This window comes from Triplophysa dalaica, chromosome 20 (assembly GCF_015846415.1).
Source record: "Triplophysa dalaica isolate WHDGS20190420 chromosome 20, ASM1584641v1, whole genome shotgun sequence".
In the NCBI taxonomy this organism is placed as follows: domain Eukaryota; kingdom Metazoa; phylum Chordata; class Actinopteri; order Cypriniformes; family Nemacheilidae; genus Triplophysa; species Triplophysa dalaica.
In genome coordinates, this window is record NC_079561.1 from 8,679,778 (window position 1) to 8,707,318 (window position 27,541).

At 36.2% G+C, this 27,541-nt stretch overlaps 2 protein-coding genes across 3 annotated transcripts; both read right to left on the reverse strand.

The window, feature by feature from the left end:
- Window positions 1-3,763: 3,763 nt before the first annotated feature.
- acss2 (acyl-CoA synthetase short chain family member 2) lies at window positions 3,764-20,049 on the reverse strand. 2 transcript variants are annotated; one of them, XM_056733057.1, is made up of 19 exons: window positions 19,283-20,049; window positions 18,772-18,967; window positions 16,975-17,066; window positions 16,217-16,320; window positions 15,250-15,322; window positions 14,527-14,602; window positions 13,830-13,941; window positions 12,236-12,283; window positions 9,681-9,818; window positions 9,428-9,598; window positions 8,597-8,730; window positions 8,171-8,303; window positions 7,441-7,497; window positions 7,179-7,259; window positions 6,867-6,975; window positions 6,702-6,770; window positions 6,144-6,320; window positions 5,121-5,195; window positions 3,764-5,036 (listed from the first exon to the last, which is right to left on the reverse strand). In XM_056733057.1, exons 1-19 carry the CDS (start codon window positions 19,407-19,409, stop codon window positions 4,909-4,911), a joined length of 2,100 nt encoding a protein of 699 aa, XP_056589035.1. In that variant the 5' UTR covers window positions 19,410-20,049; the 3' UTR covers window positions 3,764-4,908. The 2 variants fall into 2 exon arrangements, with proteins under 2 accessions (XP_056589035.1, XP_056589036.1); XM_056733058.1 differs by lacking the exon at window positions 12,236-12,283 and having other exon boundaries at window positions 19,283-20,048.
- A 1,736-nt stretch (window positions 20,050-21,785) lies between these two features.
- rps21 (ribosomal protein S21) lies at window positions 21,786-25,352 on the reverse strand. The gene is made up of 6 exons (XM_056734052.1): window positions 25,302-25,352; window positions 24,815-24,897; window positions 24,471-24,534; window positions 24,255-24,326; window positions 21,983-22,038; window positions 21,786-21,849 (listed from the first exon to the last, which is right to left on the reverse strand). The coding sequence occupies exons 2-6, from the start codon at window positions 24,862-24,864 to the stop codon at window positions 21,840-21,842; spliced, it is 252 nt and encodes an 83-aa protein (XP_056590030.1). The 5' UTR covers window positions 24,865-24,897; window positions 25,302-25,352; the 3' UTR covers window positions 21,786-21,839.
- Between the last annotated feature and the right edge of the window lie 2,189 nt (window positions 25,353-27,541).

Genomic DNA, 27,541 nt, shown 5'->3' on the forward strand with positions numbered 1-27,541 from the left:
GCCGTCAGTGATGGCAGACAGTAAAGTGAACAGTCTGTGCTGTGATTTTGGCTGTAGATATCCAGCTGAGATCACCAGCTGCTCTCATGTTCATGAACTGCAGCATTTGCACCTCTCTGGACTTTTCCCCTTGCTCACTCTCTCTCGCCCCATTTGTCTGTGTCAGCCTAATATTCAGCTTAAGATCCCCTTAGACTCCAGCAGAGAGAGGCACAGGCAAAACCGAAAGTGATGTGTAATGAGGTTTTTCTACCATCTTTGAAACTGAGCTGTTAGGGGAATACTGCCGTTGACTCCTGAGGATGGATGGGAAAGTCCTTTGAAAATCTGTGAGGGAATCACCTGGCTACTGATAGATCTGGATAAACACCCACTTGTTTCTTGTTTATTTCATTTAATTATTCTATTCTATGTCATTTCATTTGTTTATATTATATTAGTTATTATTTGCTAGATTTGGTCCTTACTTTCAATATTGTTTAACCTCGTTGGGAGTTGCATTGCCTCTTATGCCGATATGACTACCCAGTGGTCTCCATCTCAAGGTTCATAATAACGTCATGAGACAATGTTTTGATACTGTAATCATGGTTAAAAACACTATTGAATCTGTTTCTAGTCAGACCAAGTTTGACAAAGCTTGACTGAGCTTTTAAGCACAACTGAGATTATTCAATAAATCATTTTTCAGTTTATTTAACATCACTTTGTCTCCCACCTGCTGTTCTTCGCTTCAGCTCTGTATCTCTCTGGTGGTTGGGTTAAAGTATTGACACACAACGGAGTTGATATTTCCAGGTTGATTAAGTTCCTTACGGAGAGAGATCTGGTGAAACTGGACTCAAATTATAAGATCTAGAAGAGTTGGATCTATCATTGCTGAAGAAAGGATATAAAAATAACTTTCGCATGCTATAAATAAATCATAAATTAGACTTTTTTAATGTATGGACAATAATGATGAAAAATAGGCTATAGAGCAAGTTTCGGGCCGAAGCCTGAAATTTGTCTCAAGTTTGAGATATTAACACACAAGCTAAGAAAACAAAAACCTGCAGTCAAATTTGTATGATCTTCCCAATAATTGATTAGTACGGTAACACTTTAAACAAGGTTCTATTGCTTAACATTAGTTAATGCATTACCTAACATGAACTAAGATGAACAAATGCTGTTGAAGTTTGTTAGTTCCTTTATAATACATTTGTAATAAAAAAAAAAATTAAAAGTTTAACTGTTAACTTTAGTTAATGCAACATGAACAAAAACAAATCAATTGTTTTGACATAACATGAATAAGAATTAATAAATGATGGAAAACTATATTATTAACTGTTTGTTCATGTTAATAACATTAACAAATAAGTAGGCCTACTAATATGTTGTATGTACTAATATGTGTACAGAAATATAACTGAGACCAAAATAACATTTCCTGAAATTACAAGATCAATCTTTGCACAATACATTTTATTCCCCAGGGCTTCCTAAAATCTGTCAAATATTCCTACTGTAGCTCCAACAGCAACAGCAACAAAAGACAATGGGATTAAACCCAGGAAACATACACTTTAATCAAAAGTAGGCCTGAACCTTGAATGGACTGTGTGCATACATTTTTTATTTTCATATTTTGAACCCATCGCTTATTCCTGCATTGTTTCTCTCGCATCCCTCACTCAGTTTTGTTTTTGCTCTCCATCTTTTTGGCTCCTCTGTTTTCCCACCTGTCCTAGGCCTGTCTGTTTCCTAGAGTGTGACAAGTGTGTGTGTGTAATGAAGGCCGTTTAAGAGAAACAACGGCAGCAGCTTCGTGGCGCATATGTTTAGTGGTCAAACGCTGGCGACAGCTGGGCCAACACACACACACACATTAAGACCTCCCTGTGTGCCCCGCAGTCTGCCAGTTCAAATAAAACAGACAGCTTCAACAGGACATTCAACCTGAGGATGTGTGTGACGTTAGGACCATAACAGTTTTAAAATATTTAGAATAAAAGGTAGCGATTTACATTTTTTAGTTTTGGTACTTTGACTGTTAATGAAGCAAGAACAGCAACAACAAAGAAATAGCCCCAAGTCAAGCAATCCGTACAGTACAGACAGTTTGCACCTGCTTCTCGCTGCACCGCGTCCCAATTCACACGAGAGGAACTCAATAAAAACAAGAGATCTCACGCCCTTCAGCCATCCTAACACAAAAGAGCATGATGCCAAAGAGCTTTCTGTTGTACAGCAAAAAGCTCCTTGAGAATATCGAGATAATATCTGACACAGGGCTTGTTGACTCCCTGTAGTACTATAGAATAAACAATAATGAGAGGATGGAGGATAGGCAGGAGATGAACGACAGGAAAAATTAAGATATTAGAAGAGGGAACCATACAAAAGAAGATACTGTATGTGTGTTGGGAGTTAAAGGGATAGTTAACCTAAAATGAAGTTTCTTTGTTCAGAATCTGTAGAACACAAAAGAAGATATTTGTAAGAATGTTGGTAAACAAACAACATTGTCCCCCCCATTGACTTCCAATGTATGGACACAAAACCATAAACATTTCTCAAAATATCTTCACTTGTGTTCCATAGAAGACTCACATAGGATACAGGTTTTGAATGACATGAGGGTGAATAAATGACAGAATTTTCATTTTTGGGTGAACTATCCCTTTAATACAGCCTATGTGATATGCCTTAAGATAAATACAGGGCTTTACAGGGTTGTGCATAATATCTCCATTGAGTTCATGAAGACAGTGAAATAAGTTTATAAGCGACAGACGAATGTGTGTTATAAAAACTGCCGTAAAATGTGAATTCAACACTTGTCCAACCCTTGTTGTTAAACGATCAACAAACCAAAAATTGTTCAAGCTTAAAACGGTAACCTTAAATCACTATTAAGTATAGTATACCAAACCATTTATGGTTTATATTACACAATATAGTTAACTAGTCCTCATACACATCCAACTAACAGAAAATGTTCTAATTTTTTTTTAATGTATATATTGTATTTAGTGACAAAATCCTAGAAACAAATCCAGCATTATTCAATATAAAGCTTAACATGATTTGGTCAATTTTTAACACAGCCAAACCTGTACACACAAAGAAGCAAACACAAAGAAAAATGAGTGACTGGCCCTCTGCTGCACACAATTACCAGACTACACCGAGCAATGTGGCATGAATTATTCAATCAGTTTCATACTGCTGGAATAACAGATGGCCAATGGGATTTACACCCAGAAAAAGAGCACCAAACATGAACTTATGGGTTAATTAACTGGACATTCATGTAGTTCATGCAGCAAAAAGGGTTCTTCTGTGTAATGGAAAATAACATTAACCCTGATCTGGATCCTAAGCTGAGCTAGGATCAGTCTTTTCTCTAGAGTCTGGCCCTTTGTCCTGCTGGAAGAGAATACTTTGGAATCACTGCCATCTTGTGGAGACTTGGCAACTAGCAAGCAGGTACACAGCAGCAGATTTTATAGAAAGCACAATATGTGAAACAACTTGCAATATAGATGGTGTCAGCGGCAACAACATAAACATTATGTGGCCCAAATTTAACTTCTGGACCTCTGCGAAGAATCTACGAGGAGTTTTAATATTTATAAATTAAATATAAAATAAATTGGACAACACAGACCGGCAGTAACTTCATGTCATGCGCGTACATCTCATGAAACCGTCTCTTCTATATTTATGAATATTAAATAAAGATTAAGCACACATGCAAGAAAGACACAAGACGACAATTTCATCACTTTTTAATTCACCCAGTTTAGTATATGAGACATTGCTCTGCTCACATAAATTGATTACAGGAAAAAATACATAATTAAAAAGAATTTACATTAAATGAAGTCTAACGGTTCAGTGGTTCATCCAGAAAGTATTTATCAGTGTTTTTAGAAGAATTGGAAATGCTGCAACTGCTAATCCACATATAGATCTATGAAACGCCCACAGAAAGGACAAAATTAATGCCCAGCTGAATGAAAATGTGCTGAATAAACAGCACCAGCTGTATCTGAAATCCAGAAAACCTTTAAATCCAAAACAGGTAAAAAGCTGGAGTTTGATCTTTCCTCTCCTTAAAGATTTAGATAATGTCTGCATATGTATACATTTGCTTTTAATAAAACTCGACCAGACTAGATAACGTGTGTATGTATATGTCACATATACGGTGTTTCTCCATTAGAGGTAAATAAAGCTCAATGGAGAAATGTATTATCAGACAGATCTCAAGCAAACTTGTTATTAACCGTCGCAGGAATAAAGTATCCTTCTGCCTCATACATACCATGTTATTCTGGTAATGCATGCTTCAGCTTGTATAGAAATTGCGTTCTAAAAAAACCAGTCCAAAGGAGAGAATTTTTTTCATAAGTTGGCACATTGATAATATAATAATACAATAATTATGTATTAATGTAATTTTATCTGAATACCAGACAGAGGAGGTAATTAAATCTTAAAACATAATGAAAATGACATCGGTAAGAAACAGTTAACATTGAACAACAACCACTTGATATTGCAAGTGTTCTTATGAATCTGAGGCCACACAATCCCATAAGGGTGGAAAGAAAGACATGTACATAAAAAATCGACATGGACAAATAACAAAAATAAACTTCTGGGGCAAAACAACGATTACTAATATACAAGTGGGTCCAGTAAAATCCTTTTAAACAGCCCATTTTCACTCCCAAACCTTCATTGAGATTTCTAAAAGCCGGCAAATGGTAGTAGGATTTATACATCTCTGAATAAGCCTTTAGCGTTGTGTCTGCCCTATAGCTTTATACTACAATCTAGCTCAGACTTTTCCTCCTGCAGATTATACAGTATGGGGCCAGAAAGTTGGTTTGAGTTAGCTCCCCATGGTGGTCAAACAGCTGTACAGCAGCGGTTCTCAAACAGTTGATCAATGACGGAGCTGTCCGCTAGCGTCGACACATCGCCTAAGTCCTGCTCATTACATGCTATCTTCCGCAGGACGCGGCGCATGATCTTACCTTTAAGTAATATAAAGAATGCTTTTGAGTGTCATAAAAATGAACACTTGAGTATTATAAATGTAAAATTTGCACTGTTAATACCTGATCTGGTTTTCGGAAGCCCGGGTGCATTCTGTATGTAGTCAGGCGTAGCTATCGCCCCGATTTTCTCTCTCACTGTTAAAGAAAAAGTGAAATGAAAATGTTTTGTAATCCATTTATCATTGTTCATGACCATAAAACTGAATTTAAGTCATTAATAAATTCTGGCCTGTTAACAGAATGCTATAGTGTGGCAGTTTATTCTGCAAAATACTTTATACAGACTCTTCTTGGAGATTTATAATGTCAAATGTAAAGAAAAAATATTTAGACATAAAAGTGAATAAATTACAAAATATATCTTCTCTAGATTAATATTTTTTTTAAAGGTGTAATCTGTAATTTTAACCTCTCTATCTATTTCTGAAAGGGATAGTAAACCTTCAAAATGAAAATTCTGTCAAAATTTACTCGCCTCTCGTGTCATTTTAAACCTGCATGATTATCATTCTACTTCAGAACACAAAAGAAGATATTTTGAAAAATGTTGTTAACAGAAAACCGTTGGTCCCCACTGACTTTCATTGGTTGTATGTTCATACAATAGAAGTCAATGGGGATCCAAGGTTTTTGGTTACCAACATTTTTTTTTTGTGTGTTTTTCAGAACTGTCATGAAATCCCTTGAAATTGTATCTGACACCTCAATTTATCAATCATTAATGCAAGCTCAAAAACATGAGATTTTTTATGTGCTTACTTGGTTAACTGATCTGTACAGTCCCCTTCTGGTGAAAATCAAGTTTTTAATGTTGTTCATATTTCTATGCACTATTTTTAATATGCTTTACGAAAAACAACTGCAAATTCATCATTTTAAACCATTATGGAGTATTTTCTCCATAAAACTGCAGTTTACCAAAGTCCAACCACCTTTTTAAGTCTTTTTAAGGTGCGAAGAAATGATTATCACAGGGAAAAATGTACCATTTTAATGCTTAAAAATGAGTTTTAAGTGTTCAAATTATTGAATGCAGTGGGACTGTTACAAAAAGTTTTGAAGTATAACTTTAAGCACACATACCTTGCTTTTTAAGCTCCGCCTCTAGTTTTTTGTTGAAACAGATTCCGTCGTTGAGTGTGACAAAGCAGTAGAGACTCTCGCCTTTAACAGGGTGTGGCCTCCCCACAACTGCCGCTTCTGCCACAGCTTCATGCTCCACCAGCGCCGACTCAACCTCTGCAGTGCTTAATAAGTGCCCTTAAAGAGACAGATCCACCCTACATTAACCAAATGTTTGCTCTATTGTAGTGCATTTGCTGTACTTTTTCAACTGTGATATGTTTCATCAATATGCATTGAGTGTAATGGAAACTACACAGCTTTGGTGATTTTAGTCACATCACTAAAGTGAAATAAACATCAAAAAGATAAATGGATAAAACATTTGGCTTGAAATTCATCATCAACTTCTCCATATTTGGGAGCCAACTGCTAACATTTAAACTTTGGCACAATTTAATCGCAATTATTTCACCATTCCCTTTCCACACACTGGAAAAATTACGAAACAGAAGTTTTTTTTTATTTGTGATTGTGGGGTCACAAATAAGCAATATTCTCCATGAGGAGTCCACTCACCAGAAACATTCAGCATGTCGTCTATTCTCCCTGTGATCCAGTAGTACCCATCTTTATCTCGACGACAACCTGAGCAAACACAAAGTACTGAACTAAAGCACAACCGACCTTTACCGTTATGATAAAATAATTTCCATTCAATTTCAAAGTCATAGCAAAACGCACCGTCTCCGGTCACGTAATACCCAGGGAATTTCTTGAAGTACGTTGTCTCAAACCTCTGGTGGTTCCCATACACGGTTCTCATCACACCTGGCCAAGGCTGTTTAAACACCTGTGGAAGAGAAAAACCATAATGGTTTTAAACTTTACCCCATAAATATATATGGTAACTTACAAACATTCCACATAACAAAGTGTGAGTGTCATCATGTCCCTTAAACATTTTGCATATTGAGTATAGAACAACAAGAAAATATACAAACAAGAAAACAAATGTAAAAAAATTCCAATCCAAAAAAGAAAAGCTATCTTTACTAGATAACCGTCGCTTGGTCCTTCAAGTTCCTCCCCCGACTCATTCAGAATGGCAGGTACGACTCCAAAAAAAGGAAATGTCTACAGAAAAAATAAAAACAAGAACATTATTTAACAGTCACAGGATGTAACTGGAACAGCCTGAGCTAACTAGCATGTCTCCATTTCTACAGGGACAGATTATATATGGCACTACAGCAAAACCCCTGGGTTATGGTAGATATGCTTTATAATGAAAACCAGAGAGTCAGAAATGAATTACAGCAGATCCAGGCTTCATGGGAGTGGCAGCAGGTAGAGGGGTCATCACATGTCCACCCTGTGAACGATACAAACAGCCTTAAAACAACATGGACATTACTGCTCTGGACTGCATTAGGTTCATTTAAAGGGACAGTTCACCCAAAAATAAAAATTCATCAAAGAAATGTATACAGATTTGAAACAACTCGCGGGCTTCATTCATGAAACATTCATAAATAAATGAGTAAATTTTGAGTAATTTGAGAGTTAAAACAGACCTTACCGGTAGCAAATACTTCGTAAACGTCAGATTTGATAGTAAAACGTGTGTATGTTAAAAATTCTAATCATTCATATAGGGCTGGGCGATATATCCTTTGATTTTTATGCTGATAATTAAGTATATTTATAGTGATGATTTTTATTGAGTGTTGTTTTTTCAAATGCAAGTTATAAACGACTCAATCTCGTAGTGATTTTAAATTGAGCAGTACTTCATACTGATCAAAGAGCCGTAGTTCATGGAATAGCAGTGCATAAAACACAGAATCGATTTAAACATGTATAATTAGCGTGAATCTATATCGCCCAGCCCCAGATCATTCACATTTACCATAGTTTAAAATATAAACTTGGTTATAAGAATATAAATGTAAAGATTACATTTTAATTCACTTCAAAATTAAAAGCAAGTGTATTGGAAGTAAACTTTAAAGTAAAGATCAATGAGAGCACTGTGGAGCTCGTACCGTTTCAGTCTGCCAGAAGGTGTCCACCACGGGACATCTCTTTTCTCCTACCACATTGTAGTACCACTGCCAGGCTTCTGGGTTTATGGGCTCTCCTACAGTACCCAAAATTTTCAAAGAGTCACGCTTATACCTGATAAGACAAAAACACATTTATCCTAAGTGGATAAAATCTTCTTTTGTGTTCAACGGAACATAAAAATGTATAGAGCAATTTTTCCTACTATGGCAGTCAACGGTGACCAAGAACTATTTGGTTGCATTGTACGCAATAAAGTAAAAATGGGCTTCTAAACTAGTGAATTGCTATCAGACTTGGCAGGCAAAAATAACAGAATGACACAACATAGTATAAATACGATAAACATTATCCAGTCTCTCAGTGGAGTATTCAATCTTGTATAGATTCTTGAACATCAGACTCACTTCTTTACAGGCTCACTGCCAAACTTCATAAGGAGCCGGATGGCAGTGGGTGCAGTGTAGAACTTGGACACTTGATATTTATCAACAATCTCCCACATTCGGCTTACATCCGGGTATGTGGGCAGACCCTCAAACTGGAAAACAGTTCAGATTTCTTAGTTAGAATTTTTTGTGCAATTTTACATCCAATAATGAATTTTTTTTTTATCCACACTTCACTTCCATTCAAGTCAATTTTATTTATATAGAGCTTTTACGATTTTGGTTTTAAAGCAGCTTTACAGGAAAAAAGAAAAACAGAAAGAGGTAGAATACAATACAGTGCATGGTATTTTAGAAAAAGTAAGCCAATTTTAAGTAAATAAAGTTGATTGAATTCACAGAACCCTAAACTAAGTTTATATCAGGAATCTCTCGGTAAGCAAGCCAACAAGGCACAGTGATGAAGAACCAAAACTCTAATGATGAATAAATAAGGAAAAATTCTTGAGAGAAACCAGACTCAGAAAGGAGGGCCAGTTCTCCTCTGACGAATTACTGCTGCACTCAAGAACTTCTTCAAAATTTCAAACCTGTATGGCTTTCTTTTTGCTGCAGAACACATAAGATGATATTCTGAAGAATGTTGGTAACCAAACAACATTGCCCCCCCATTGACTTCAATTGCATGTGCACACAACCATTGAGACGGATCTCAAAATCTCTTATTTTGGGTTCCACAAAAGAAAGGTAATTCAGTAATGTAAATTTTAAGGGGAACTATTCCTTTAACAAAAGTATACTCATGGTACAAAAAATGGACACTCTAACTTATCAAAGATGGACTCTCACCAGCACACTTGTTGCGCCATTGGCCATCGGACCATATGTGATGTATGAGTGACCGGTGATCCAGCCAATGTCTGCAGTGCACCAGTACACATCATCAGGATGATAATCAAACACCATTTTAAAGGTGGCGGCCGTGTACAGCATGTAGCCACTCACTGTGTGCAACACACCCTGACGGAGCGGAGATAAAGATATATTAAATAAGAGCTATAAAGAACACACAAGCAGATAAAAGATCAACTCTGGAATCTACCTTGGGTTTTCCAGTAGATCCACTGGTGTAGAGGATGAAGAGTGGATCTTCTGAATCACACCACACAGGTTCACACTCCTCCGAGGCTTCACAAACCAGAGAGTGCCAACACATATCTACCTTAGGATTCCATGGCACCTGCACCAATCACAGCACAGAGAGAATGCATAATTAACTCTGCCCTCCTATTGGGTGATTCATCTAGCTGGTGTAACACTTCATCAATATCTGAGAAAAAAAAAATGTTAGGGAAAGCGAAGCTATCAAATCAGTCTGAGATGTTGTGAACAGAACAAGTCATAATATGTTGTACTACAAAAATAAAATGTTAAAATTAATTATCTTTATTCTTCAGGAACTTTTGCAGACTGACTTGACTTCTCATTCTATACAAGCGAACTGAAGCATCTTCAGTACAGACTTCGGTGTAAACGCATAAAAAAAGTGAAAAGATCAGATCTAGTTAATGGCACGTAACACACAAAAAGAGAAACAGGGAAACAGAAAACCAGAGGATTTTAAAGATCTACTCGGACATGCAGTTGAAGGAATTCTACATGATCACTTGAGTCAAGTGACATGAGCATTTACATGGAACGAAAAGCCAGTTAGTGTTTTGGCTGCACAGAGAGAGCAGTCAAATCTATTAAGACAGCCAAAGAGATTTCAAAACATTCAACTGCTAACAGAAAAGAGCCTAAGAGAGTCACTGAAAGAGCTTACTAGTTACTTTACTTCTATTGTGATGAAATCGTGCACTAACAACTATCTAATAACCAGTTTTCTGTGCTATTTCATATCAGAATTGGCGATCACAACAGTTTACGAAAGCATTCAATCAAATATTTTATTGACAGTCGTTTTTGGACTTTCAAAGGAGAATGTTTGTGAAAACATACTTAACTTTAACATACTTTAATGTTGTGTATATGTGACCCTGGATGACAAAATTAGTCTTTTGGGTAAATTTTTTACAAAAATGAGATGTTTACATCACTGGAAAGCTGAATAAACAAGCTTGACGTATGGTTTATTAGGATTATGACAATATCTGGCGGAGATCCAGCCGTTTAAAACCCTGGATTCTGAGGGTGCAAAAAAAGCCAAATATTGAGAAAATTGCCTTTGAAGTTGTTAATCGGAAAGTTATAGCAAGTTTTTATATATTTAGGGTAAGAAATGATGATCATGATCTTAACTTAATATCCTAGTGATTTTGGCCATAAAAAAATGGATCATTTTGACCCAATGGATTTATTTTTGGCTTTTATTAAAAATGTTCCTGTGCTACTCAAGACTGGTTTTGTGATCCAGGTTCTCTGCTGTGTATACATAATAAAGCTGAGGTTTAGTTTCATATTTAAGATATTTTAAGGCAGGAAAATTTATTATATATTAATCGATCAATTTTTTTACTTTGCTCATTTAAAATATGGTAATTGTTTTGCTAACGTTTTAATAATTTAAGTTTATTTTAAGTAAATGTCAATAAGTGAGCAAGTGACAAATATCGGTAATGGTTAAATCAATATCCGTATTAGTCAAGAAAATTCCCTTATAGACTGATGACAGGATCACGTATTTTGTAGGACATTTATTTGTTTCCCTCGACCGAAAGCCTATGGATATTTCCCCTAGACTTTTGGAAGACCGTAAGAAAACATTCTCTATGATAAACAAATTTTTATGATATATACACGTTTTGTCTATCAAGATGAAAGATAATCTTTACAGATTAAAAAAACATTTGCTATTTTTGAAGCCTTAATAGAACCACCAGAAGTAAAAAGCTAACATGAGGCTATAGACAACACTACAGTCGCTCAATATCAACATCACCACCACAAAGCCTCTGACAACTTAAATGTCATCAAAACGTGTTCCCTGGTGAATGAATGAATGTTTTTAGAGATTTGTTGCAATGTTTTATTTTAAATGAGATTTATATGCGTTATAAGGTTTAATTGATGTAGTCGTGTTTAGCAACTTGTTAGCAACCGCCACTTTAAAGACGTGATAAATCGCACAAGAAGGTTCTGGTATGTTTTCAGTCAGAACAAAACAAAAATATTTTGAGGTTCACAGTATAGCCTGCTGTCAATTCCCAAAGGCAATACACTTTCATACTGAAACATTTTGTGTGCTTTCAAAACAATACAAGCTTCACATTTCTGTTTTAGACTAACTGGAAAGCCTTGCCCTTTAAAACCTCAGAGTATGTTAAATAAAGTTTACACGATTACTAATTATTTTATACAAATTGAGAAAAAAACATTGTTTTGCCTGTGGTAAAGCTTCAGCACACTACTTTCATTCTTCATAACCCAGAATACGCATTTAACAACAATCAAATTTTTAAAGTAAAACTGATGCCAAGTCTGATGTAAATAGCAAACTGCTTTTGCAAAAGCAAACAAATAAAACACACAAGACACACACATCCTGTGCTTTGAGAAAGTGAAGACAAAGTCCACCGCTGAGGGCAAAAGAGCCGCCCATGTGCAGACAAACCAGTGTTAACATGACAGCAGTTCTTAAAATAAATCATAAAATACCTGTGGGTGTGGACGGACCCTTCTTACTCTTTCATTCTGTTTTTCCTGCTAAAAGGGGGTTAATGGAGAGATTACTCACACCAAAAGAGAGGAAAACACACACACATATAGTAGGACAAGGACCCACAGTAATGGGAAAAGATGCCAAAGACCTTTATCTAACAGTGATAGTAATGGTGTGAAATAGGCCAACTTGCATCAGCAAATGCCATAAAATGAATGATATAACATATAAAAATGTTTCAAAGGTCTTAAGCACAAAAGTTCTGGGAGTTGCTGACAGACGTTTATGGATTTACAGTAACAGTAAAACAAACTCTTGTTAAATAAACAAGAGATACTGTAACTGTAACACACAGGACACAACAGGAGATGTTCAGGAGTCATTAGGAATAGTTTAACAAAAACTCATCCTAATGCCTTATGAAACTTACAGTAAATGCTGCTATTTTGAAATATATTTAAACTAAATTTTAGTAATGTATGTGAAATATATTTGGGGTAGTTGACGAATAAATGGTACATGTGTGACAAAGCAAAATTTAGAAAACAAACAGTTAATATTAGATTGTTTTATATTATTAATATTTATATTTGTAATATATTAAATAGCATAGCAGAGATTTATCTCCATTGTTAGTGTTTTTCTAAATGTTTGCAGTCACACCATAGGACAAATTTGGGTATTAGTCTGTCAACTACCCACTTATAAATATTGTACTTGACAAAAACCAAAAACCTTGACATATGCGGTCAATATGAATTTTCTATGGAAAATATAGCAGCATGTGTGCTCGATATAACATGATGAAAGTATACAGATAATGACAAAAGGTTAATTTTTGATTAAACTATTCCTTTAATATTCAAGGAACCAAAACAAAGGATTAGACACATTATGGTATTTTTTAATCCAGACATGTTTCCCACTATCTCCCACTTTTCTCTATTGATTTATAAACGTTATATTTACGTAACATTTAATTTATTTATTCCCGTACACATAACTTTTACAGAAAGACCAGTTTATACAGTTAATGTTAAGATGTTAGTTATCATTAAGACGCATTTATTTATTTCCACCTGTTTGAAATGTAGAGGGAAACGCACTGATTTTGTTTAATACAGACTCGGATAATGATGTTAAGTTGTTGCTGTGGGTAACAAAGACTATTAAATTGCAAAGCAAGTAAAAAAATGTCCTTGCATTCCAGTACAGAACAACTGTAAAAACATTAATGCTATCAAGCTGGAGAGCAGCCAAAACAACTGCTTCCCATGACAGAACACACCGTTAGCCAGTTTTCCAAAGCCTTATTTTTCATAGTCTACACACTACAACGTGTAAACATCATTTTCAAATTTGTTCTCTTCGGTGAGTGTTTTTTTTCAAAATGCTCTGTCGATATATGCAAGTACACCTTGAGAAACCAAGCCTGTAGGTGTCAGTCCCATTTCCTCCTCTCTCCCCCAAAAAAGTTGACCCAATGAAATAATGAGAAACAACTTGAGATGGAAAAAATACCAGCATGACCCTTAAATATTCTGAACGCTTGTAAACAGAAGCAGGTTGTGATGCAGAGGAAAAATGTACCTGCAGGTCGGAACAGGCGCGCTTCGCAGGGGGTGACAGTGACCCATGGATCGTGCTTTCTTCCTCCTTTGTGAGGTGCTTTAGCATTATACATTTCTCCACTGGGAAAGACCTGATGATGGAGGAAAACAAGGTCAGTCTGATACTGTATTACATCTCAGATGATAGTCAGAAAAAGGTTTGCCCAACACACAGCCACAGTGGCCACTTCATATTTTTTTAATCCCCATAAACTTTAAGACTTAAGCTATATAAAAGGGATCTTTCACCCAAAGATGAAAACTTTGTCATGAATAACTCAACCTCAAGTTGTATACATTTCTTTATTCTGTTGCACACAAAGAAAGATATTTCGAAAAATGTTAGAAACTGACTTCTCTGCTACCACAGTGGGAAATATTAAAATGGTAGTCAAAGGTGCCCTAGAACTGTTTGTTTCCAAAATTCTTCAAAATATCTCATTTTGTACATAATCATAATGTACTAATCATTTCTGATTTTTATAAGCATTCTTAGATAAACTAAACTTGGCTCTGTACACTGTAGTAGGCTGTAGGAGACATGTTTTTATTGCTCTTATGCTTTTTGTTGTCTTAGTGTTTGACCCAATTGCTTCCATTGTTTACTCAACTTGTAAGTCGCTTTGGATAAAAGTGTCTGCTAGATGACTAAATGTAAATGAAAGTGTTTTTCATACTTGTCCCGGCATTTCTCTAGAGCCTCATCAGCTATGAGCTTTAGATTGATCAGCTTATCACCGCGGTAAAAACCATCTGTTGAGAAGGGAGACAATCATAATTGTAACTGCGTTCATTGAAATAATTACATTACAGAAAAATATTATTATTAAGTATTGATTGGAACTTGGTCTTGATATTATATTTTAACTACACAACCTCAGCTGTCTATGATTAAAAAACCAATGTTGGAACATTAAATGAGCACTTCTGAACACATTTTTAATTTCTATATGAAGTTTAAAAAACTTGAGACCATTCCAAATGTTCATTTATTCAGCATTAAAAGATGTATTGTGGCCATTCTAGTTGAGTGTCTGTTGAACCAAATCAAACCTCAGGAGTGACATAAAGTCATCCAACAGTGATACAAAAGACTGACAGCATGACAAGAGATATAAAAACTGTGATAAAAATCAAGTCATTGCAAATAAATGTTCAACTTTTTTTATCGTACGATGTGGCAGGAAAAGAGTCAAATTATCCAGCTTGAACTAATCCCCTGACCTCTACTCAAATGAGCAGCACTAAATAGCTTTTGATAGTAATACGATTAACGTCATTTCTAATCCAGAGACTTACGAACGATGTGAAATGCAGAGCTCTTTTTCAGTAGACGGAAATTTAGCCGGTTAACTTTGGGATTAGCCGGACGTCTGATGTTTCAGTTACACTTTCCTCACCTGCTGTAATCAGAAGAGAGCAGCGAGAGTCCATGATCCTCTCACAAAGTGACTCGGCAGAAAAACCAGCAAACTGGAATGTGAAGACACAACAAATGTGACATTAGCGTGACATTTTTTGTATCTACTTTTGGTACAGTGCCAAATCGATCAACCAGCTGAAACAATAAGATTGAATAACATCTATTAAAGTGATCTAACACCACAAAATAAAAATTCCCCACGTTTTACTCAAGGCATCCTAACTGAATATGGTTTTCTTCTTGAAGAATAATGCAGTCGGAGTTATAATACCATGTATCATTTTGTTTTCAAGCGGTAGAATGGGAGTGAATGGGTGTTGACTTTTTGAAGCTCCAAAGAGAGCATACTTTGATCAAAAATCTGCTCAACACGGCTCTGTGGTCTTAACAGAGGTCTTGACAGCACTATTAACCTTGATGTCTAGCTTTCTTTCTCCCTCGGCTGCACGTGAACCTGAAGCTTGTTTTTCTGGCAGATGACAGAGGCGTTTCGCAAATTCCGGGGATGAACATGGCATTTTTCATTTTGTTCAAGTGGGTTGTCGCCTTACTCTACATGGGAGCTTTCGTCACAGTCGTTTGCGGGAAAAACAAGCTTCAGGTATCCCTTTAAAATCTAATACACACCCAACAAAACATGTATAGCTTTTGGTTTTATGAAATGGATATTACAGAAAGAGCTGAATTCTGTCATCGATTTAGCATTTCATCTCCCGACACCAAAATAGAAATGAGAAAATTTACAGTTTGTGGGTTTGTCCGCCTGGTGTAAACACGGTGTTAAATCATGATGTATTGACCAGTCACCAGTTACAAAAAGTCTGTAAAGCTTATGAGGATGTGCTATATTGTGAATATAATCATCAAGATCTTATCGCTTATTTCATTCAATTCATTTATTTTTCTGAAAAGCTTTTGAAAATAAAAAAGACAAAGCAACTGACCACAATGGAGTGTACCGCTCCAATTCGAGCACAGGCCAACATGGCCTCAACCAGCTCCACTACCATGGGCATATAAATAGATACCCGGTCACCTTTCTTCACACCTGCACAGTCAGGGAGGGAGAGAGAGAGAGAGAGAGAGAGAGAGAGAGAGAGAGAATTGAATTTTAACAAACCTTAAATACAAATCACAGTAATTTTAAAATTTACAAATATCAGAGACGAAAAACAAATACAAATAAATAAAAGGAAAGATAATCACATGAAAGAAAACACCAGATCGGCCTCAAACAAAGAACACAGAACACAATTATATCACCAAATATCTTAAAATATATTGAGATCATCCATATACTTATAATAATTGTAATCACTCAAAATCTGTGCTTGTACCATATTTGAAAAAAAAAAAACTGTCAACTATGTCCAATTTGTATTCAACTTTCTTCTTCATGCTTATATAAACCGCCAGCTTAGCCTGGCCTAAAATAAAATTCAACAATTGACATGAAAATCTTCCTTTTCTTACATATTTAAAACCAAGACTGAACACTTTCAAGGAAAACGTTTCACCACAGCAAAAATATTATTTATTAACCAAAAAGAAAGCTCTAATCTGGCACAGTTAACAAAAGCATGAAAAATGGTTTCTCTCTCATCCCAAGAGAGAGAGAGAGAGAGCAAGAGAGAGAGAATCTTTTTGTATTATGATACAAAGACCAGTTAAACAACATTTTTTACTTGACATTGTGTTTTACCTTGTGACTTGAGAACGTTGGCAAACTTGCAGACACGTTGAAGCAGTTCTCTGTAGGTCACGGTCTTCTCATCACCAGGTTCATTCCCCTCCCTGTCAAAAACATGTCATTTTGTTCATTATTAATTTAAACAACATGAATAACAAACTTTCTTAAAGTACAAGAAATCACAGAATGATTAAATTAAAACACATAATTAATAGATTATTTGAAATAATGGACATATTCTCAAAGTCTGTCACTACTAGTAAAAACACTTCTGTTAATGATTTATAAGAATTTCATTGTCCCTAGTTCGTCACAATAAAGAACTTGATATCGATGTTTGGAGAAATATTTATGATCATTTATACAGAGCTGATGGCCTTGTGCTTAGTGCTCCAGTATGTGGCGTGGTTTGGCATCAGGCGACCCTAGATCGAGTCCCGCCTCTAGGTCCATTACCCATCCCATCCCATCCTCTCTCACACTTCACTTTGTGTCCTCTCTCACACTGCACTGTTAAAATAATAAAGGAAAATGGCAACAAAAAAAACCTGTCCTTCCAAAACCTCTAATGTCCAAATTCGCTGTTTCAGGAAATAAAAAAACCTGGTACCTTTTAAAATGACTAAATACTCCGTCGTCAAAGTTGACAAGCAATTTGTAATACTTTTATGGGTTGTATTTTTGCAAACGCCAGTGTTAAAAATAAAGAGTGACAAATAGCTATCCTGTGACTCAGGGGTTAAAGCATGGCACTAGCAATGCCAAGGTCATGGGTTCGATCCCAGGAAATTGCACATAGTCAGAAACAAATGTATATTACAATGCAGCTTAAGTCGCTTTGGATAAAAGCGTCTGCCAAATGCATAAATGTTAATGTAATAATAATGATTTATAAATCACAAAATATGGAGATACAAGGTTTCAGCAGGACAGCATCAATATTGTTTCATTGTAAATGATCGATATGACAATTAAATTACATATAATAATGTTATTTCATATTGTCTTATTATTTTGTGTTTCTCCGTTTTAATTTAATGCAACAATTACATGGCCAGCATTTCCACATTCATTACACATTACTTTAAGACCTTGTCCTCAAACGTCCTCTACAGGTTAAACTTCTTTCTTCTGTAAACTCAGTCTCAGATTACAGAATTGGACTTCTCAGAAACTTAAAACAGAGCTGCAAACTGACGCAAAAAAAGTCACACAAGCCCACAACTGCAACAGTTCAAGAGGGATCCTGCAACGCCTGAAACTTGTGTTGTAACATCTGAACTTCAAAATTGCTAAACAGCCATTGTGAAAGCAGAGAACAAGCAACCGACACGTACATCTGTTGCATGTAAAGTGCATATTAGGGCTATTTTTGTAAAACCTTAATGTAATAAACAGAGACTGCCAATAAGAGTTCAAATCTGAACTCATGACCTATGCATCCAGCATACCATTAGAGGCATGCAGTGATTTATCCCATGAAGGTGCAAGAGGTCAGGATGCATGATATGAACAAGACCTGGTTCAAGCTTCTATGATTGACTAAAATAGCTTGAGTCTAAATTTATCTCATTTATTTTGCTCTAAGGCACTTCTGCTGGTCAGCAGGTCTTTCCATTGGTCACATAAATAAAATAACCACCCAGCGATTCTAAACAACCTGAAATGGGACAAAACCTTGCAGAGAACTCGGAATACAGCGGTAGCATGGCGTTGTAGTAAAAGAACTGAAAGAATACATTCTTATTGTCAAATGCTTGACTTCCATATAAACTGCAACATCCAAACCACAAGTTTAGTAGCACTAACCAGTAAAAAGCCACTTTGTCCCCCAGCTTCCTTTCGTGGACGTTGCGGTCTAAAACATTGTAGCAAATGTTGGTTGAGGCACCTTCCATGCACTTCACGTATATGTCACCCTTGGTCACATCGAAGTTGTAGTCCAGGAACTTTCCAGTGTATTTTGTCTTCCAGAAGAAGTCCTTGGCAAAATCTCCCCAGAACTCTGGATGCAGACAGAGGTCAATGTCAAACGCATTTTGTCAGATTACTACATTGGTGTTTCTTATTAGACTGAATCATCAATAGTGAAGTTATGGTACATTCATGTGCAAGGCAAACAAACTTATATCGTAGATCCAACAATAACTGAATGCAATGATAACATTTACCCATAACAATTACACACAGAAACCGAGCACCAGTGAGTTATTGAAGCATACAACTGCTGCCCATCTAGGGTACTACGACGACACAGTCAAATCCAATAAAAGCATTTCCAACTGAGCTTTCAAATATAACACAAAAAGATGAGACTTACCCTCGGGAGACTCTATAGATTTGACGTAGAGCTCTTTGTATTTCTCAAAGCTAGGGACATGCGCTTCTTTCTTCAAGTCCCCTGATGCATGTAACACATCCTCGCCTGGCGCTTTATCGGGAATCATTTTAATACCTAAAGAAATTCCCTAACAGCTAATACAATGTTAGCTTGAGATTGCAAGAACGGAGATCACCGGCCTTGCGTGTGTAACTTAATTCACTTCCGTGTGCGAGAGCATACACGCGTTGTGTATTTGCGTCAAAGACCTTCAACAAAACAAGACTTAAGATGTATTACATTTAACGTCACGTCCAATGATAAAGGCACTATTGTTGGGTTTTAGTAAAAAAGGTTCATCAAGGACGTGATGTCTGAAAAGTGTTTAACAAAGGATTTACAATGATAAGTATTATCAACAGTTTGAATGAAATGCAAATGCTTTATGGCTATATGCGCAAAATAGTTGGACGGAATACCTTAATAGGTTTTGGTTTAAAAGCACAGGGGGGAAATCTTTCAATAGAGAGCTGTCAGACAGGAGGGCTCCTCCAGTCTTACGGCTGCGTTTCTTGTATGAGGTCAAGCAAAGGCGGAAACGTTCCCAAGAATTAGAGAGGAAAAGCAACGAGCTAAAACAATATTGAATTAAATGAGCCGTGCGTGAAGTGTGAGGTTACTCATTATTCCACGCGTGGATCAGAAATCCTCAGTGTGAATGCAGAAAGACGGCCATACAATCGAAGCAACAAAAATATAAATAAACGCGAAGAAAGGTAATTCGCGGAACACCAGATCTAAGATGGGCGGGGCTTAACCGGTGTGGTACGTCTCAATGTTTTCCGTTAAATAACAATTTCTATATTTTCACCGTGTATTTATAATTCATAATTGTTTCTAAGTGTCGTTATTTTAATCTAAGTCATTGTCTGGACAGTTAGTTAAATAGCGTAATCTGGTGTCATGAAACATGTATTACTTTTCTGAGCGCCGTCAGGTTCGACCATCGTTTGCTTAATAGATCTTTTATCGATTCCTTCTTCAGATTTACATTTGTTTAGGAAGTAATTGAAAATAAAATATTGTCTTTATAACGCGCGTTACCATACAAATATCTACAAAACACTCTTCATGCTGCTTGCTGAGCCGCCGTACGCCCCCTATAGGAAGAACGTATGTCCAATATACAAATCTATTACAAGACACACATATTTGCTTCCCAATGAAAGTAATAAAAATGGTGCACAGGGAGCACGAGAAGACGAGCTTACAGTGACCTCTACCGGACGGAGGGCCATCATTAGCATCAACATCAGCAACGCAAAACACTACAAGTCAACTAATGTAAAGTTACTACTAAGGGTAAACTGGAAACTAATTCTACTTCGGTATAAATAGTATTCTAGTAACACAGTAGGCAGTCAGTTTGTTAAGGTAGCTGATAAAAAAGCTCAAACAGACCCAACAGGTTAGCACACTTGTCTACCAAAACAAAACATCAACTGCTGGAAGGATTATACTTACACTAGCATTTACGCCATATCTTGCGAAGACTGAGATTTTCTACCCGTGTTAACACCTCTTGAAGAAAATTTATCTAACAATATATTTTGTCTTATGATTTACTATTCAACTAACTTGGAGTAATAACCAGATTTTCCTATCTAATCATGACACAAACTGTAACGTTGGAAAGGTCCTGAGACTATAATGTTCAATTTTTTATCATTTTTCATGTTTTTTTAAATAAAATAAAGTATGTAGGAAGTGTAATTGATTCATAAATGACAAGAGTGTGTATCAAAAATAAGTACCAACCACTGAATCCTTACATTTATTTTAATCACTTGCATGTGAATTCTTATATTATCTTGACAAACATTATATTGTTGGAAAGTTCTAAGACACATCTGATCAACGTTTTATAGAAAAATTTGTGTAGGAAGTGTACTTTATATATAAATGATAATTGATGCAATGAAGGTCAAAAATAGTTTCATACAAAACTGTGTTCCTGTGCTTTTGTATTTTTCCATTGTGTCTGTTAGTTGTAAAAGTAAAAAAGCATCTGTGATCAAATCAGATTTAGTGTTAAACCAATGGAAGATTTTGAGGCCCCCTAGTGGATTTTGGTTACAGAGCAGTTAAAAAACTCAAGACAGGTGTATGAAAAACCAACTTGATCCAACACTTGGTGAGGCCTGGGACTTTGACTTATGAAAGTTTGAAGCTGATCCATATTTTTTTATTAAAAAATGTATAAAAATAAAAACCTTTATAGAATTTTTCATAACTTTTTTGTGATTTATTTTTTCAGCAATAATCTGCTAATTCTCTTTCAAACGAGACCACCCTTCTTAGGTCTGTATTTTGAAGAATTCATGAGATACAGCCATTTTAGTGCCAACAGTGCGTTTTCATGTGTACTGTAGGCTTAAAAAGGCCGGATAAGAGGAGAATCTCTTGTGCTTAATCTCGCTAAAACACTGTACAACACACAGGGTTTTCTATTCAACTTTTTATTTTACAAAGAAACTGCAAGAGCTCATCATTATATTTAGATGTTCCTGTAAAGAGATAACAATAAATTAGTGCCACAATACACACAACACATTTAGAGACATAAAGAGTCAACATTAATAAATCTGTGAACAGAACATCTTTGGAAGACTTGAGGAAACATCCACAGACAAGCCTTACTTTGCCACAATGCTGTCATCCTTTGCAAGCCTCAGAAGAGAATCATCAGCTTCACCCTGGAAATAACAAAGTATATGAATGTTTAAAGACCAAAAACCAACAGTGATTCAATGTGCTATAACTAGGGATGGGCGATATGGTCCTTAAACTCTATCACTGTATTTTCTGGTGTTTGTTGCGATACCGATACAATGATGATAACTACACCAACCACCGCTTTTTTTCTACTACAAGTGATAGTAGCTTCATGTAGACTAGAGCCTCAGTAACACAAACATTAAAAGCTTCCCTGCCAAAGACTATGGCAATCAGTGTTACTACTGTTTTACAGCAGGTGGCGCTATTACACACCTTTGGGAAAAAGTACAGAATCCCAGAACCTAGAACGTATATGTTTTAGCCGTTTTTAATGATTGTTTTGTGTAATCTGGGCGGAATCTTTGACAAAAAACGTTAATTATCTCAGCTGTTTAATCAAAATGAGGCATTTTTGAAGAATCCTACCCACATCCACGGAGCGATATAAAAACGAACAAATGAAGATAGAATACGGTTTCTTTTGTTTGAAAGCTGAGACTCTGTTCTTTCATTTGACATATTGTTTCTCCATATATTCTTTACAGAAAATTTACTGCGAGCCATTAAATTTGGGTGAAAATGTAAAAAACGCTGGCGGCGAATGAGTTAATCAAAAAGTAAAACGTACCCAAATCAAACAGGCCCCTAAAACGGTGACATTCAACTTCTAAGGGTTGTAGTAAAGCAGGAATTAAATTAACTTTAACCCCATATACTGTAGACATCATGTCATACCTAAACGGTATATAGCCTATTGTTGGGTGGAAACGAACATATCACGCTGTCAATCAGTCTCTCTTGATATGTGTGAACTATGTCGCTACGAAAGCACATCTGGTCGTTTGCTGCGCACAGGACACTCAGTTTTTGCATCCTGTTTATAACAGGCAAGAAATCATACTAAACCATTTGTGCAATGCACACGCACGCATAACATCTAACGAATGTTTAAATAAATACTTTTAGCCAAACTAAATGTTTTGGTGTTTTAATGCATCATGACTATCAATAAATAATTATACAAATTAAATGGAATGAAAGTAAAACAAAACATTAACTCTGATGCATCTACACTGCCAATCTTCAGTACCAGCTCATCTTTTAGCGCAAACTCTTTCTCTGCTACACAGCCGTCCTCCACTATACACGTTTTCGTCCCGCACGAGCTGTGAATGGCTCTCACAAACAAATACGTCATTAACTAGGATTTATCGTTTATATTGCATGGAGATTAATTCCTATCGTGGGGAGAATTTATACCGGTATAACGCAAACGATATAAAATCTTATATCCCAAGCTTTAACATTCTGAAGCCAGTGAGGTGCCTGAAATTTGGAAGATAATACAAGACAGATTAAGAACCTTCTGTCCTTTTCAAAGTAGGATCCAACTGTGTACCAATAGTGTCACAAACAGCGAACATGGCATAAAAAAAGAACATATCGATTTTTTGTTATAGATTATACACTACATAAAAATAAACTTTAAAAACTGATATACGATTTAAAAAGCTTATAAAAACATAAGTCGGCACAATCGTGGACCGTTTTCATCACGAAGACACATCATCAGGAATGATGAAGAACATGCATGCTTTTTGTTAAAAAAACATTACACTTTTTGTTAAAGTCTATTAACATGGTGAGCAGGCTTTTTGAGTGCGTGGTTTTTTCAAGGGCCCTTTTCAGGATGAGCGTGCTTTTGTGGTATTTAGAATGTCAAGGCTGTTTATACATTTGCATCATTTAATTCCACCATACCGCCTTAAAATATAACATGGTGTAGATTCTAAAATGGTGAGATAAGTTTTGTTACGTTTTGTTACTAAATTAGATGACACTGTGTGCAATCGACAGCATATTTACACAGTCTCAATTGTTCCTTTTCCTGTAGTGCAGTATGTGCCATTCAACATACAGTAAATATATAAAAAAGTTTTATGAAACAGCTTTGTTGTCTTTTAAAGGGTGCAAGATGCTTCAGATCAGCGAGCATTTGGTTGGACAAGAATGATGAGATGAATTATGTCATCAAAATTTTACATGTTTTTGTTTGCAGAATTGAGCAAGTCTTCCAAAATTCGATTTTGTCATCGTTTAAATGACAACACCCTAAAGATCTTCAATTCTTATATCATTGAGGGACAAACCTTGAGGGACTTCATGTGTTCTTTAAATATAAAACTTAACATACCATTCTACGGATGGCTCCACAGATGGCGTAGGTTTTGAACTGGCCATTGAACCTGCCTGTCACCCTATCCACCTAAAACAACGAATAAAAGCCTTGTTTATAATCATAATATTCATACAAGTTTTTTTTCTTTCAATGAGGGTGGGTGCTCTCTAGATATTATTTTGGGTACTTTAAAGATGTATATCAGTTAACTTATAAGGCCCGAAATCAAACCTCAGCTATGTTGATCTGGATGGAGGCATGATCCTTGGCACCAATGATTCTGTTGCTAGCAGAGCTGAAAATAAAAGATTGATTAGAATATGACTGTACTGAAAGCAAGTGTTACATAGGTTACTATTAATTTAAAATGGGCATAACACATTTTATATATAATGCACAATATTTGTATTAACATTGTCTATTTTGACAGAAAGCATAACACAGCAAGATACTACTTCACTTATAGTAGACGTTACAGTACAGATATCAACCAAGGAAAAGAGCACACATATTTCTCCAATAAATGATATTCAATTATAGTAAATTAAAGCATAGTAAAAATAGTCACAACTCACCATTTACGGGGGACGTACATGTCCACGAACTCACCAGCGTCGTTCTGCATCTTGGATTTTTGATCACCGTGAATAAGCTCAGTCTGTCGAACAAGGAAAAAAATAATATATTCATGCAAAAAAAGCACATTCGACTTACATATTAACGATCTTTGCAAAGTGGAAATAAAGTTGATCGTCACAGAATCTAAATCGATAGCTTCTGGATGACGTTTATTTAGATTAAAGTCAGATAACGTCGGCTCAAATACAGAGTACATGTAAGGGTTTGATGGCTGAACTGAACTACCACGATGAGCGCTTAGCTTCCACATGTGTTTAGCAACACAAGCGCTGCTATCGTATTAATAAACAATAGAATCGGGATTTATCATCAAATACGTGACGTACATAAAGTAAAGTGCGTATTATGTTTGAAGAAAATGCTGATATCTTCCTCTAAATGACAAAAAACACGATTATAAACTAGAGCTCAAGCTATTCTTACCGCTTAACACAAATGGCCGACGCGGAAAGGAAAGAGAAAGGAACCGGAAATAACGCAATAGGAAATCCAGAAGCAGGATGCGCTACCTTGTTTTAAGTAGAAGTATTCTGTTCTGGTCTAAAAGGTTGTTACGATTTTTTTTCTTGTTTAATCATTAAACGGATAAATATAAATAATTGTTTTAATTAAGAAATAAGACAGGCCTTGCCCCGCACTTTGATATAAAAGTCCCTCCTTTGCCTGGTGCAAAATGTTATATAAAGTAGACCAAGGGGCAAAATTGTCATCACATAACGTTACCGAATGGGAACAATTTTAATATATATGATATAGTAGCTATATAGAAACCTAATATAGAAAGTAATTTTTTATATATATATATGTCTATATTTATTCCGCTGTTTTTTTGCACGATATGCAAAGCACTAATGATAGATACTGGCCTGGAGTGCTTGTGGTATTAGTTTTAGCCCGTGGGAGAGGTATTGGTAACAAACTGAGGTTACTCATGGTCAGAAATCAGATAAAAGGGAATAAAGGGATTCGTTGAGAATTCTGCCAGTATTACATAAAAATAAATATACACCCCTACAAACCTTGAACATGGGACACCGAAAGATCAAATGATTTGCCTTAATTAATCAGACTGCAGCAATGTGTAGATTGTTCCTTTACATTTTGCAAAAGACACAAATTCCCAAGCATATATTGATTTTATGTTAATATTTCGATAATATTGCAGTTTTTACCATCACTTTGGCACTTATTAATTTTTCAAAATTCTACCAATTTTTTCAATTGCTTGGATACAATACACATAAAACTAAGATCATTTATTCATTTGACAAAAATCACATGTTCAACATGACACAATTTAGCATCAAAGTACTACTCTTTCAAAAGGCATTTCACACATTTTATTTTAGATTTTAGATGAGTGTCTATTAATTTCATTACAATGATCCTACAACTGCTCAAAATGATAAGCAACATGAAAGTTTCAAGATAACGAGATTCATTGTCACCGATTAGCGTGGAGCATGAACCAATTACACTACATTATCTATGGATGTAATATTTCATCATCATTCTTTACGTATCAGACACCGTTTCTATGGTCCCATGTACCACCTTTTCAAACTATTTACAGTATTGACAGTACTGCACTGTATGGATGCAGGCCCTTGTAATTGCTCGTCCAATTCTGCCAACTCGTTACTGATGATTGAGTTCACCTTGTGGAACGAGTATATAAAAAATTATTGGGGTCCACATGTAGCAATTTAGCGATACGTAACATGGAGCTGGCGGGTGATCCAGGTCACAATAGAAGTCAAGCAGTGGAAGACGTGGAAGACGTGGAAGACGTGGAAGACGTGGAAGACGTGGAAGACGTGGAAGACGTGGAAGACGTGGAAGACGTGGAAGACGTGGAAGACGTGGAAGACGTGGAAGACGTGGAAGACGTGGAAGACGTGGAAGACGAAGGAATGGCAGGGCACAAGCACCCCTTCTGAGAGGGCCTCGTTTGAGAGGTGTGGGGGAAATTCGCCAGCCTATCTTGGACAATGAAGACATGTTTATCAATGTGGAATCCATAAGTTTGCCGACTATTGCATGCATGCTGAAAAGGCACCAAGTGTCTTTAAAACAACTATACCGTGTGCCTTTTGAAAGAACTGCAGACAGAGTGAAGCAAATGAGGAATGAGTATGTTCAGTTTCAAGATGGCTGTTGAAATAAAATTACCTTAAAATTCTGCATTGTACAGTAATCAGTAAATCTCTTTCCAAAATGTACTTTTAGAGGGAGATTAAGATGGATGCTGATGACAACATCACAAATTCATATATTTGGATGAGGCAGGTTTTAACCTTGCCAAGACAAGGAGGAGAGGTCGGAATTTCATTGGCCAGCGGGGAACCTACCAAGTGCCTGGACAACTTGGGGCCAACATTACCATGTGTGCGGCTATATCAGAAGATTGTGTGGTGGGATGCAGACCTCGTATTGGATCATATAATGCAGCTCTCCTTGTAACCTTCCTTGATGAGCTTGATCAGGTTTGTAGAGCTGATGGCGTGACCCATGTCATGGTGTGGGATAATGTAAGGTTCCAACAATCTCACTTGTTGCATGCATGTTTTCAGGCTCCACATGGAGATGGAAGATTTATGATAGGCGCCCTCATGAGCAAGTAAGTCTTCTCCAGGCCATGGATGAAGCGTGCAATGACATCA